The sequence below is a fragment of the Lynx rufus genome, unplaced genomic scaffold (assembly GCF_022079265.1).
Source record: "Lynx rufus isolate CCGP_SWC_20201006 ecotype Redwood Valley unplaced genomic scaffold, mLynRuf1.p SCAF_6, whole genome shotgun sequence".
In the NCBI taxonomy this organism is placed as follows: Eukaryota; Metazoa; Chordata; class Mammalia; order Carnivora; family Felidae; genus Lynx; species Lynx rufus.
This window is the reverse complement of record NW_025814878.1, coordinates 47281568-47295455: the sequence shown is the minus strand read 5'-3', so window position 1 is coordinate 47295455 and position 13888 is coordinate 47281568. Positions and strand designations below refer to the sequence as shown.

Here is a 13888-nt window from a genome sequence, read left to right as displayed (position 1 = left end):
GCAGTGACTAAACCTCTCAGAGACTGAATCTTCATATTACAAATTTAAAAATAAGAAAATTTAAATAAGAATCTAACCACAAGTCAACTGTAAATAATTTCATGACAATCTACTCTCTCTTCATTTTCCTGCAGGTATTTGGGGATTAGCTACAGAACCAAGGGTTTTTCTCACTTCTTGTTTTCACAACCACCCATAATCAAAATAGGTTAAGAGTGGATTTACAGTTTAAAAATCAGAAAACTCTGCCTTCAGTTTCATTGTTACCAAAATAAAAATTGTTAAAAAACAGATCGTTGTACTCTACTAATATATGAACATAGACAACCATGTAACTGAACCTGTTCCAGATATCCAGGCAAAGGAAGACTTGTGAGGTGTATGGGCTCCTTTAATGGGGGCAGTTTGTATGGAAGCTTCTGATTCCAGTATTTCTGTGGCAACCTAAGAACACAAAGTTCATCAGATGGATGCTCACACATATACTCACCGTGAGGACATAGGGATGTGAATGTACAGGAGACGACTAAGAGGTACAGTTCAGCAGCTGGTTTTCTCCACTGGGGAGAACGTGACAAGGGAGAAGGTCAGAGCTCGGAGCTCCTAGAGGTAGTTGCTATGTCACAAAGAGAAGCCATCTGAGTGGCACTTCCTCAAGTGCTCACCACAAGCAGAGGCGCACACACTTCCTCTTTCCGTGGGGGAGCTTACCTGCCATGTAAGAGCTGTCCCCACCCTCTCCACCGGACTTTGGATCCCCCTCTGGCCTGTCTCCAGGTTTCTTTAGTACAGTAATTTCTCTCTGCCTCCCACCTTTGGCATTTCCTTCTTTATTGGATCTTTCCCATCCATCTGCATCTAGACATGCTCACACTGTCCCCATTGAAAAATACAAGGAAAAAGAAAAACTACCTTCACTCCATCAGTTCTCTATCACTTCTAGCAACTAGTGTCTTTTCTTTATACACTTCTTCAAACAGTGAGCTTTAGTGGAGATCACAAACTACTGCACAAATTCCACATAGTATTTTCGGAATACTATGTGATCTGATCCACATGTTAGTTTTAGAAATTTGTATCAGAATTTCAAAAAAAAACAAAAGTAAACAAAATTTAAAAAGAACTTTGAGGGGCGCCTGGGTGGCTCAGTAGGTTAAGCGGCCGACTTCGGCTCAGGTCATGATCTCGCGGTCCGTGAGTTCGAGCCCCGCGTCGGGCTCTGTGCTGACAGCTCAGAGCCTGGAGCCTGTTTCAGATTCTGTGTCTCCCTCTCTCTGACCCTCCCCCATTTATGCTCTGTCTCTCTCTGTCTCAAAAATAAATAAACGTTAAAAAAAATTTTTTTTAAATAAATAAATAAAAAGAACTTTGGTTCCCAACTTCCTGTGAAACAAAGAAATGTCTGGCGGTAGATGAGCAGCTGCTACTCCCTTCACTTGGGGCATGCACGGTCCAAGTTACAGAGTGCAACCATGTCCGGTGCTCTCACTTCCATCCCGCTGCCCTCAGGTGCATCACCCTCTCAGCTGCTGTGTGTGTCACCTCGGGACTAGGCAAGGTCTTCATTTCTTCACCTTGCATCCCCTCTGTGGTACGCTGTAGTTGGCTTCTACTCACCTCACTCCACTGAAACCATTCTTGCCAGGATCACCAATGACCTGTTGTAACTTAAATCTGACACACATTTTGGCTCTTGTCTTGCTTGACCTCTAAGCAGCATTTAAACCTGCTGGCCACCGCCCCCACCCCCCCGGCTCTCTCCCCTCCTCCCCAGAGCCTCCCCAACCTGGCTCTCCTTCACCTCTCTGTGGGTTCTTCATTCTCCTTGCAAGCTCTTCTCATATTTGTGTGTTGGTGTTTCTCGGGGCTTGGTTGGTCAGAAGCCCACTGCTTTGCCCACACTAGTCTTCATGGTTGACCTCAAACAGGCGGTATTATTTTGGACAGGATCATCCCAATAGCCTCAGCACTGGCATTCCTGCCTCCAAACCATTATCAACACTCCAATGATGGTCTCTCTCCAAAGCAGATTTGATTATAACAGGCAATGTATTCATTCTGCCTTTTGGATCAAGTTCCAATGATTTATGGTAACTTTACTTGACCTTCCACCCTCTGGCCCCACTCACCTTCTCCAGCTTCACCTCTCCATCCTTTTCCTCTCCACATCATGTCTAGTCATGCTGAATTTCTTGGCAGTTCTGTGACTCCCCTGAGCCAGGTTTGTTTGCTTGGAACCTGTCTCTCTTTCCCTCCACTCACTCAATTCCCACTCCTCATTCAGGCCTCACTTCAACAGACAATTCAATCAGAATTTTGGGCCACACTTTTTCAGAACTCCTGGCATTTCCCCACCCTAAATGCCATCACATTCTTTGTCAATAGGTACATAAAGTCTATCTTACCCCGGAGCCTCAGGCTTTGGGACAGCAGGGACCAGTTCTTATTCATCTTATACATGTATATATACATGTATATATGTATGTATGCATATGTGTGTCTGTACACAAAATATATATTTTGCTCACACACACACACACACACACACACACACACATGCACACCTCCCTGAGCATGGTGCACCGAATATAGAAGATGTTCAATATTTGTAACTTAGTGAATGGTCTCACCTCAAAAATTTCTCGAGTTTTTCTCGACTCTCACAAATATATATACGATCACGATATTCTAAAGCATAGTTAATGTTCCCAGGTATTAGGGCCTCATATCTGAAAGATAAAAAAAAAAAAACCAAAAACAAAAAAAAAACCCTGTTGTATAATTACTATGCAGTATCGTGTAAATAAAATGTCAAAAATGTTTAATTTTCTTCAAAGAAGAAACAGAACATTTTATAGTTAAATAATAGTGACCTTTTGACCCAAATATTAAGACTGTTATAGGAACTACCTATTCTGAGTAGAGATATCACCCTAAACTCCCACGAGGGTGAGGACCTGCCTGTGATTTCCATCCTGATAGGTCACTGGACAGTAGCCCTGGAGCTCCGCACACTTAGGGAATCGACTCTTCAGCTCCGACAGCGTCAGCCTTTTGGGGATCATGTCAGCAGGTGGTAGAGGATGAGGTGCTAACGGAGGCACATACAATTCTGGGTTCTTCAAAAATTTCTAAAGAAAATGATGACAGCAATCAGACCGTTTAAAACAGGAGTGCTATGCCAGTCAAAGAGACACCGAGGCTCTCCCGCTGTTCTCTCCGTTTTCAGCAGCAAACCATCTGAGAGCCACTTTCTGCACTACAGTAACTCGTTTCCCTGACTGCAAGATCCTTATAGTAATGCTCTGAAGTGATGACATCTAAGATCTCTCTCCTGATCTCACACTCACTCACATATAAAACATTTATTGAGCTCGTAGTACACGCCAGGCACCAAAGAGTGCACAGTCTCTTGCTGGCCTGTCTCCCTGCTCTGCAGTGTAATTAACTACTTGGGTGCTGTTCGGCAGGTGAATTAAGCCGTCTAGCTTCAGTTAGCACTCCGTAAAATGGAGGCGGCTGACCAGATACATGATCTGCACTGTCACTTCCAGTTTTACAATTCTGTGATTGCCATTTAAATATGCAGGAAGAAATAAATGCCTCCTTAATAAAATTTTTAAAATTCTAATTCTTCAGGGGAAAGTAAAATGTCCAGAGGCATCTGATTAGTTTTCAGCTACCAACCTTTATCTCAAAACATTACAGACATAATATTAGAACAGATTTGTATTCCGTTGCATTAAACAGAAATATAAGGTATATAGGGAATTCTAGTGATGAAGAAGTTTCCACTGACTGTGACCTCCCTTCTGTACTCTAGGACCTTAATCCCTTAGCTGCCTACCTTTTTTCTTTTTTCACAGTACACAGACACATTTAATGATGGTTCCCTGTACAGAAGCTATGATGACTCCCTGTGGACACTTGGGCATGTCGGGACTGTAAGGACCTTGCAATCATCAGGAACAAGACAGATTCCTTCAGCTGTTGACTTGAACTCACTGTGACATATTGAGTGCCTGCTGAGCCAGAAGCAGCTGCCACTGGGAGGAAAGGGGAGGCTGCCACGGAGGGAGTGCAGAGACCCCCCTTCTTTGCAGTGGGCCAGATTGCAGAGCATGGGAAATATTCCATTTGGTTCTCCTTCTTAGAGAGGATGTGCTGTGGAAGGGCTTGCTGTAAAGACTGACGCACATCTAGAGCAGTATGTTTTATATCCTTTCTTGGCAACCTGACCTGATTGGGAAATAGCTCCTGGATGGAGAGTAACTACTCTTTCAAAGGTGGTTTAAAATATACTGTTTATTCATAACCATGAATAAACCATAACCATAACCACAACCACAACCATAACCATAACCATAACCACCTGTGGGCTGGGTCCTGATGTTCAGCATCCCCACCACTGGTGGGAGTTGCTGTTGGGTCTCTCTACCTGTTAAGCTGAGGGCCCCTCACTGATCCTGAATCTCTGCTTTGTGCCAAAATATATCTTGGGGTGCAGTCTCAGGACTGGCCTCCGAGGTGCCTCATTGGTCTTAAAGTCACAGGTTCCAGTAATGGGGCTCCTGGTCTCCAGTTCCTGGGTGTTCCCAGCTGCACCCACCCTTTCCTATTTGATGAATCCCAACATAGGCATTTTCTTTCCCTAGTAAGTATTTGGAGTTAGGAACAAACTTACATTCAGATTTTCCTGAGAACTCATTTTATAATAGTGCCCTCTGAACTCTGCTGCAAATTTCAGTGACTCAGTTACAGAACAATCAACGAGCTCATATGATTCGGCCAGGCTGATAGGGCAGAACTGTCCAAATTCCCCCAGGCGAGAAATCAGTTCTTGAGGTGTGATACATAACTTGTCAATGCATGCAGCTTTTCCTATTAGTAACAGATTATTATTATCCTTTTTTTTTCATAGAAAACACAGTGATTTTAGAAGTTAAAATAAATGCAAGGACATATGCATCATACAAATGCATACACATTGTAAAATTCCAAACAATAGAGTAAAAACTAAAAGTTTCTCTTCACACTTTCATCTTCTCAATTCATCGTCCCTCCAGGGAGTAATCACTGTTGAGTTTGTATCCCTTTCAGACTTTTTTTTCTATATACTTACATATACACATTTATTTTTTGCATATAGTATGCTTATGCCACTATACTGTAAACATTATTCTGCAACTTGCTTTTATCAGTTAGTTGTGGTCTTTGACATCTTTTCATATCAGTTTATACGATTTACCTAATTCCTTTTAATTGATGCTTAGTATTCCATTGTATAAATATACATATAGTTTACTTAGTCATTTACCTGTTGATGAATGTTTTGGTTGTTTTTAATTCTTAACTATTATAAATTATATATATGTTATAAGCCATATATGTATGTGTGGATATATATATATGTATAATATCTATACATATATATGCATATACATATATATATGTATATACATATATATGTATAATATCTATATATATGTATAATATCTATATCTATGTATATATCTATGTATATATCTATACATATATATGCATATACATATCTATACATATATATGTATAATATCTATACATATATATGTATAGATATGTATATGCATATATATGTATAGATATTATACATATATATATATCCACACATACATATATGGCTTATAACATATATATAATTTATATATAATATCTATACATATATATGTATATATATGTATATGCATATATATGTATAGATATATATGTATATATATGTATATGTATACATATATATGCATATACATATATATACATATATATGTATAATATCTATATATACATATATATGTATATATATGTATATGCATATATATGTATGTATGTATTTTATGTATTATATATGTATACATATATTTATGTATTTTATGTATTATATATGTATACATATATATGTATATATATGTATATGCATATATATGTATAGATATTATACATATATATATCCGCACATACATATATAATATCTACACATATATATGTGTATGCATATATACATACCCACTTACACACACACACACACACACACACATAAATTTGCTACATATTTTAAAATTTTCCATGGGGTAGATTTCAAAATTGCCAATAGTTTGTTGACATGATGCTACTGACACAAACCTCCCGTGTGCTCAGATGAGAAGGGAAGAAACATTTTACAAAAGTGACTAGGTTTACCATAAAGAGTCTATTTTTTTTAATTTTATTTATTTTTGAGAGAGAGAGAGAGCAAGAGAGAGAGAGCATGAGCGGGGAAGGGGTAGAGAGAGAGGGAGACACAGAATCTGAAGTAGGCTCCAGGCTCTGAGCTGTCAGCACAGAGCCTCACACGGGCCCGAACCCATGAACCATGGGATCATGACCTGAGCCGAAATCGGACGCTTAACCGACTGAGCTACCCACGCACCCCAAAAGAGTCTATTTTATTTTATTTTATTTTTTATATTTTTTTGTTTATTTTTGAGAGACAGAGAGACAGAGCACAAGAGAGGAGGGTGTGCAGAGAGAGAGAGGGAGACACAGAATCTGAAGCAGGCTCCAGGCTCTGAGCTGTCAGCACAGAGCCTGACGTGGGACTCAAACTCACAGACTGCAAGATCATGACCGAGTCTGGACACTCAACGCACTGAGCCACCCAGGCGCCCCTAAAGAGTCTATTTTAAAAAAGAAGAGCCCCAGGTCCTTCAATGAACAGTTTTAAGAGTTTTCTCCCCAATACCGCACTGGAATGGGGATTCCAAAAAAATATGAGATGTTCTAGAAAATGAAATCATTTTTTATACAGCTTAGTTACAGTAAGTAAATTTTGATCCCCCAATACATTTTAATGGTCCCTTTAACTAGTGAGAAGTTTTACCTTTTAAAAATTATTATTATGACTAGGAAGGTCTTAAATTAACTATAAAATTATGAAGCATAAATCATACTTTGTTATTATTATGCCTCAGAAGATCTTAAATTAACTATAAAATTATGAAGCATAACCCATACTTCATTATGTGACGATGTAAACATAAAATTTATCCTTAGGATTGAAGTGATGATCTGTAAGCCAAGGAATGCAGAAGATTTCTGGAAACAGTGGAAGCTAAGAGAAAGACATGGAACAGATTCTCTCCTAGAGACTTCAGAGACAGTATGGCCCTGGTCACACCTTGATTTTGAGCTTCTAGCCTTCAGTACTATGAGAGAATAAATTTCTGTTGTTTAAGACACCCAGTTTAAGGCCCTTTGTTACAGCAGCCTCAGGAAACTAAAACAATTGCAAAATATCATGACTTCTGTCTTGTTGGCATTCTTTCTTGCCTTCTCAGCTTGTTCACTCGATAAGACAAGCTGCCATGTTGGAAAGGACTACATGGGAAGAACTGAAGGTGGTCTCTGGGCCAACAGCCAGCAAGGAACTGAGGCCCTCAACCCAACAATCCTCAAGGAACAAAATCTTGTCAACAATACATGAACGAATGTGGTAGTAGATTCTTTCTCAGTTGGGCCTTCAGGTGAGACAATAATCCTAGACAATACCTGGATTAGGATTGTGAGAGACCCTGAAGCAGAGAAGCCAGTTACACTGTGCCTGGATTCCTGACCCACAGAAATTGTGCGTGCATGTGTGCGTGTGTGTGTGTGTGTATTTTATGCTGCTAAGTTTTAAAATAATTTGTTATGCAGCAATAGATAAACTAATACACTATTCACCTGTTGTTTATGACACAGATGAAAAGGCTAAGCCCTAATATTCCTTCCCTACAAAGGATATTAAACTATTATAATACTACAGTACTATGGTATAATAATATATTGTATTATTAAAGAATATAGTATTACATAGTGCTATAATATTATACTATATGGTACTACAGTATTACAATCCTAGATTGCTCTTTAGCTCAGTTGTGCTTAACCTCACCAATCCTGACAGGTTTCGTGACAGGGACAGGGTAATTTAGAATCATATGACTACAAGTCCTAAAAGATACTCAAATATCTCTTCTTCTGATTTTGGGGTATTCTTGATGACATCTGGCAATAACTACATATTTTATTCTGATGTAATAAGCAGAATGAGGTAGAGTCTCTTTAATCTTCTAGCCCTGACCTTGCTCCATATCATTAGAGTAAACTTTGGCTCCCCGATAGAAGATCATTTGAAAAGCATACAAAGGAAATGTGGAATGAAAAAACAAGTCAAGACTAATTTTAAACAATCAGGTACAGGTTAGATTATTAGATGGAAGTTGAAGCAGAAGATCAACAGGGTAGACTTCTATCAAACTATTCAAGGCAGAGGCATGTATATATGGAGTAATAAAGTGGATACCATGGTGCCTCATCCAGATCCCTCTTTCAGGGCTTATGCGGCCATCCCCCAGATGCTGGCAACATCAGTGCTGATGGGTCACAGCTGCAATGGGAATTGCCCATCTGTCATAGGTTAACCCCTCCCCCACACCCTCCAGAGTGATCTGTGTTGAGTGGCAGGCCAATGGAGGGATACAGAACCTGGGTCCTCCCCTCAATCTGGGAAACTCTGAAGGCCCATCCTAGCTCCAGAGCTCCCCTATCTGCTGAGGCTTCTATTTGCACCACACAGCAGGTCAGTTTCTCCCTCTGTCCAATTCCAGTGTCCTCACTCCCCTCAGGTGTATCTCCTGATTAGGGTTGCCAGATAAAATACAAAATGCTAAGGGAGTTTAAATTTCAGATTAACAATGATGAGTTTTCAGTATTTTTTTAGTATTAGAGTATTGGCAATATTTGGGACACACACTAAAAAATTATTTGTTATTTATCTGAAATTCAAATGTAACTGGGCATTCTGTATTTTTGTTTGCTTAATCTGACAACTCAAATCCTGAGAATACTTTCTGATTAAGCTTCTGGACACAACTTTTAATCTTGAATCTGTTTCCAGGGAGCCGAATCTAAGGCAAGGAGGGTGAAGTCGGGAAACAGAAATGAATGATTCACAATTTTTGCTTTCAAAGTCTGCGATGTAGTGTTTTACTAGTGTGATGCTAGCCAAAACTCACTGCGAGTTGGTTTCTCAAAACTCAATTCTTTTTTCCCTGTACTCGTCATGCCATGTAATCCTCAGGGAAAAACAAATTCCTGGTCTGCAGAAAAACAGGAACCAGGGATACTGATTATACCCAAAAAATGAAGCAAATCAAGCCTAAATGATGCAGAATCCTCATTGCATTTTTCCTTGTACAAGATTCTCTTAGTCACGTTGCTCTCGTACCTCATTACATCTTCTCTGTTAAACAAAGTCGCTAACCAAATGTCTCTACAGATAAATTCTTTGGAGTCATCACTCTTTTTAGAGATATCAGATATAGATAACTTTCCTTTTATTTTGTGTTATTTCTAGAGAAAAATCAAGTAACTTAGAGGAATATATTTTCTTTCATGGATTCCAAATATATATTAAAAGGCATTTATGCTTACATTTAGTTTTTTATAGACTCAACATTTATCTATAATGTTTAGATATCTATTTAGATATAAATACTAAAAATAACTTTAATTCTAGGTTCATAAACAAAATTTTGCCAAATGTCATTCCACAGACCACTGCTTTCGTATGACTAGCATTCTTGAAACTTAGCTTCTTACGTGGCATTCCAAACACTATAAACTCTTCTAGTGAGAGGCTATGTATTACTTTTATGTGCTACGTTCACACAGGAATTCAATAAATGATAGCCTGAGTAGTGGCAGTCATTTATTAGAACAGTTTACATGCTCCAGTAACTGGATAGTACCATATACTTGAAATGCTGATTAAGATCGTGGGAACAAATGTTCAAATTGAATGAATTATGGTAACAAGAGTCAGGCATGTGTAGACTTTAATATTTTATTATATTTTAATAACAAGGTGTTTTCTTTTTTTTTTTTTTTTTTTAACAAGGTGTTTTCTTACCTGCGTTTATTCTTTCCAGGTATGTCTGCATATATTTATTCACCATTTGAACTTTCTTAATGACTTCATTCCACACCCACCATTTGCTGTGAAATCCATCAATCACATACCAGTTCTGATGTTGTTCTTGATAATATTGCCTAATCTCATTAATATTTTTGCGGTGTTTTGAGTTTTTGACTGCCATAATTTGTGTGCTATTGTGCAGTGGATAAGGCAAACTAATAACGAAACAGAATGAATGGAAAAAGTTGTAAAAAACATACTTGTTTCCTGGATGATTAAAGTTCATTTCTTTATCATTGCTTTCATCACACACATTACCTTGGTTCCTTTTTTTTTTCCAGGAACAATCTTTTGAAAATCTCCTTGGAAGGCACATCCAGCTCAAAGATGACCATGGGAATGATTGACCTAGATTCCAGGAGGCTGATTTGATACTTAGTTACAGGATAGCCATCGATGACAACACTAACAAGGGGAAACATGAAAATAATTCCAGATTTCTTTTCTCTCATACCTTCCTTCCTGTTTTCTAGAAGCAGTCTATCTCTTTAGGAGTAGCCCCATGGCCTTCCTTGTGTAACTTGATTTATTGTCTTTGTACTTTGCCCTCTTTATCTCTATATTTTTAACTTCAGTCAGCCCAGGAGCCAGGTGTAGGGCAGCATACATACAGACACAGCTCTGAATTCATACACTTAGCATCACAGAGCTAGGCTTTGGCAGAATTCAAGAGAACACACATAATACTTTGAGCATTGTGTTATTCAATTGGCGCTATTATTTTAAGAAATGAAACAGTGGAAAGAGTATAGGTTTCAGAGGCAGACAGACTTAGATTTGAGACCTAGTTTGACCTCTCTGAGTGCCAGTTTTTAGTAAAATAGGGGAGATGATATTTAACGCTTACAGTTGTCTTAAAGACTTATAGATCTAGTATGTAAAGCAACTAGAACAGGAACTGGCACAACGAATAGTATCCTAGTAAGAGATTAAGCAAGTATGGGAAAACAGTTGTGCTCTAAGCTTGCTTTTATACTAAAGTTCTGTGGGGAGGCCGGCGAGTGGGAGGAGAGACAGGGAGTTGGTGAGAGTAGCCCTGTGATATCTGAGAAAGAATGTTCCATCAGGACCCATCATGCCTCTGAGCAGAAATGACAGAGAATTTAAGTTAGTCCAACAGTCTGAGATAATGAGAGTATTACTATCAAACTCAGATGAGGAATAAAGGCTGTCCACAAATTCTGGGAGGAGTGACCCCCAAGGTCTGGAAACTCCCTCTGAGGTGGGAGCAGGCTGGGCCTGCCAGCTGGTGGTCTTCAAGAGGGGCTGGTTTAGAGGAAGTCACAGGACACCCTCACTCCGTGCTCTGTGGCCAAGTCTCTAGGCAGTAGTTCTAAGTTCCATGGCAGAGAGAACTGTAAATTAATGTAGCCAGGCAAACCTAATAGAGAACGTTATGGGAGTGCCATTGATGTTTTGAGGTTTTTTTTAATGGAGAGAAGCTCAATTTCTTTGCTTGTGAAAGGTTGCTTGAGTGACCGTCAGGATTAGAAACATTCAGGGTGATTAGGCAGTCACTATCCTGGTGTTAAGATGAAATAAAACATTTGTGACTCAGGGTTGTGTTCACTGAGATCCCTCGCATGCAAAGCTAAACACCAGGGAGGAGGTAACTCAGTTTGTGTAAGTCCCAGGGCCTTCCCTGGGGGAAAAATCTGACACCCCAGAATCTGCTCTTCTGTAACTGAAATTAAGAGAACCGGCCAAGGACTTGGTTAAAGAGCAGAGGCAGGGAAGGGCATAAAGGCTCCTACTGTAAGACAACTGTAAGTAAATTGGTGGGATTCTAGGTCAGTGACCTGGGCTCATGAGCAGGGCCTTGGCTTGCCCTGGCTTCTATAACTGGGTTTGGCCAGTGGCTGTGTTGGGAGAGTCATGGTTGAGCAGAGAAGTGTAAACTAAAGAGAGAGCTCAGGAAAGGGACCCTCCTGTCCAGATGTAGCATTAAGGGAGGGGCACTGCTACCTGTGCAGAGAGCTGGGCCAGTGCGAGACCATCTCTGTTAGACCAGTACCGTCTGGGGGGCAGGGGAAGGCCACTCCTCCATCATTCCATGCAGCAGTGAGAAGGTCTACTAGGCTCTGGAAGTCACACTGGCCTCCTTTGTCAGCAGTGTAAGGCCAGAAACTTTTAGACGATACACAGGTTGCTACAGGGAATGCAGTGGCCAGCTTGCTATTCTGGCATATAAGTGTTCAAGCCAAGTTTTAGCCTGACAGGAAATTAAAAATATATAACCATGTAGGTGCCTAAGGTTTGAGAAGTAGATCTCACCCTTTACAAGAGCTTTAAACCTTGTTGAAGATAAGTGTTTTAAATTCTGTGAGTGATTTCTTGATTTAACTCCCTCCCCACCGGCCACTCCCACTTACCCCGCAGTATTACATATACTTTCCATCAGAGATATTTCTAAGGCTTGAATAGCCAGTTCATCAGGTGCTGTCATTCCTTTATGAAGATGCCAATTTAACATGAGCGCCAGCTCTGTTTCTGGTTGGCTGTTTAATACATAACGCATCGCCTCTCCTATTGACAAGCGCTTTAAGCCGTATTCACTTGAAATTTTTTCGGCAACTGAAAAAGATTAAAACTTTAAACTTACTCCATTTCACAAATTCATCAGTCAACCTTATTTTTAATTTCTGGTTAATTGATGTCCACAGTGAGCTAATCTTCATATTCCCTGAAGAAATTTTGAAAGTCAAAATTGTTACATTTTATTGAACTAATACTGTCAAAGGTTAATCATTATTAATATTTCAGGTATGTGGCTAACGAGCCAACTCCGTGGGGTTTTTTTCATAACCAAACCAATATTTAAGTGTTTTCTTCCTTCTGCACAAGGTAGCAAAATTTTTGAGAGCTTTACATGGCATCATATGTGTACTATTTATATTTGGAATTATGTCCAAAATAATAACCTAATACTCTAATAATAGAATACTCCTGTGTACTATTTCTATTTGGAATTATGTCCAAAATAATAATCTAATACTCCTGTGTCACCGAACATATGAAACTATATGTTTCCTCATCTATCTATTTATGGAATCCATGCTTCAATCAGAATAGCATATCCCTACACAGTTAGGTCTCAGTTAATCCTATAGGAAATAATTTTTAAAAATTATAATGGCATACCTGACATTTTAATAGTAATTTTTAACTCACAAGGCAATTTTTCTTCTGTGACTTTATCTGATATTTTCAACCATTCCATCAGGTGGATAGAATGAATATTGAAATTCTAATTTTATAGATGAGAGGACTCATGCCCACTAAAATGGAATAATCTGTCCAAAGTCACATAGGTGTTGCCATTGGTTGAAACAAGATCCATTTTGACTTCTGCTTCACCTAAATGAGACCATAGGCAATGGCTTTCAGTAACTACTAAATGTAGGCATGCTCTGTAATGGTCTATGTACCGTGCCTCATCGTGTCTGAAAACAGGAGAGTGTAGAGGACACTGAGAGAGCCCATCCTATCTCACGGGGAATGCAGATTAACTGACCACAGTTAGGGCCACCCCAAAGGGAAGCCCTTGCAAGAGCTACAGAGCCCTTAATCTTAGCTTTGCCATAAATGTTGGAATCAGACCTACTTTTTAAAGTTCTAATAATAATAATAAGGCTTTTATAATTTGATACCTTGTTAAAAGTTCACCTCTGTTTCAACAAAGAAATGGGAAATCAAAACAGTATGGTATTAACACAGAAACAGACACACAGATCAGTAGAATGAAATAGAGCACCCAGAAATAAACCTGTGTGTATATGGTCAATTAACATATGACAAAGGAGGGAAGAATACACAATGGGGAAAAGATAGTCTTCAATAAATGGTGTTGTGAAAACT

General features: G+C 39.2%; 1 protein-coding gene across 1 annotated transcript in view; it reads right to left on the bottom strand.

Moving 5' to 3' along the window:
• The window catches only part of AK9 (adenylate kinase 9), a 135873-nt gene that overhangs the window by 1995 nt on the left and 119990 nt on the right, over window positions 1-13888 (bottom strand). Inside the window, exons 32-38 of the mRNA XM_047102688.1 lie at window positions 12403-12604; window positions 10289-10435; window positions 9965-10185; window positions 4685-4881; window positions 2962-3131; window positions 2631-2729; window positions 342-444 (exon numbers count right to left, since the gene is read on the bottom strand). Coding sequence (XP_046958644.1) covers window positions 342-444; window positions 2631-2729; window positions 2962-3131; window positions 4685-4881; window positions 9965-10185; window positions 10289-10435; window positions 12403-12604 — 1139 coding nt within the window. The remainder of the gene's footprint in view (window positions 1-341; window positions 445-2630; window positions 2730-2961; window positions 3132-4684; window positions 4882-9964; window positions 10186-10288; window positions 10436-12402; window positions 12605-13888) is intronic.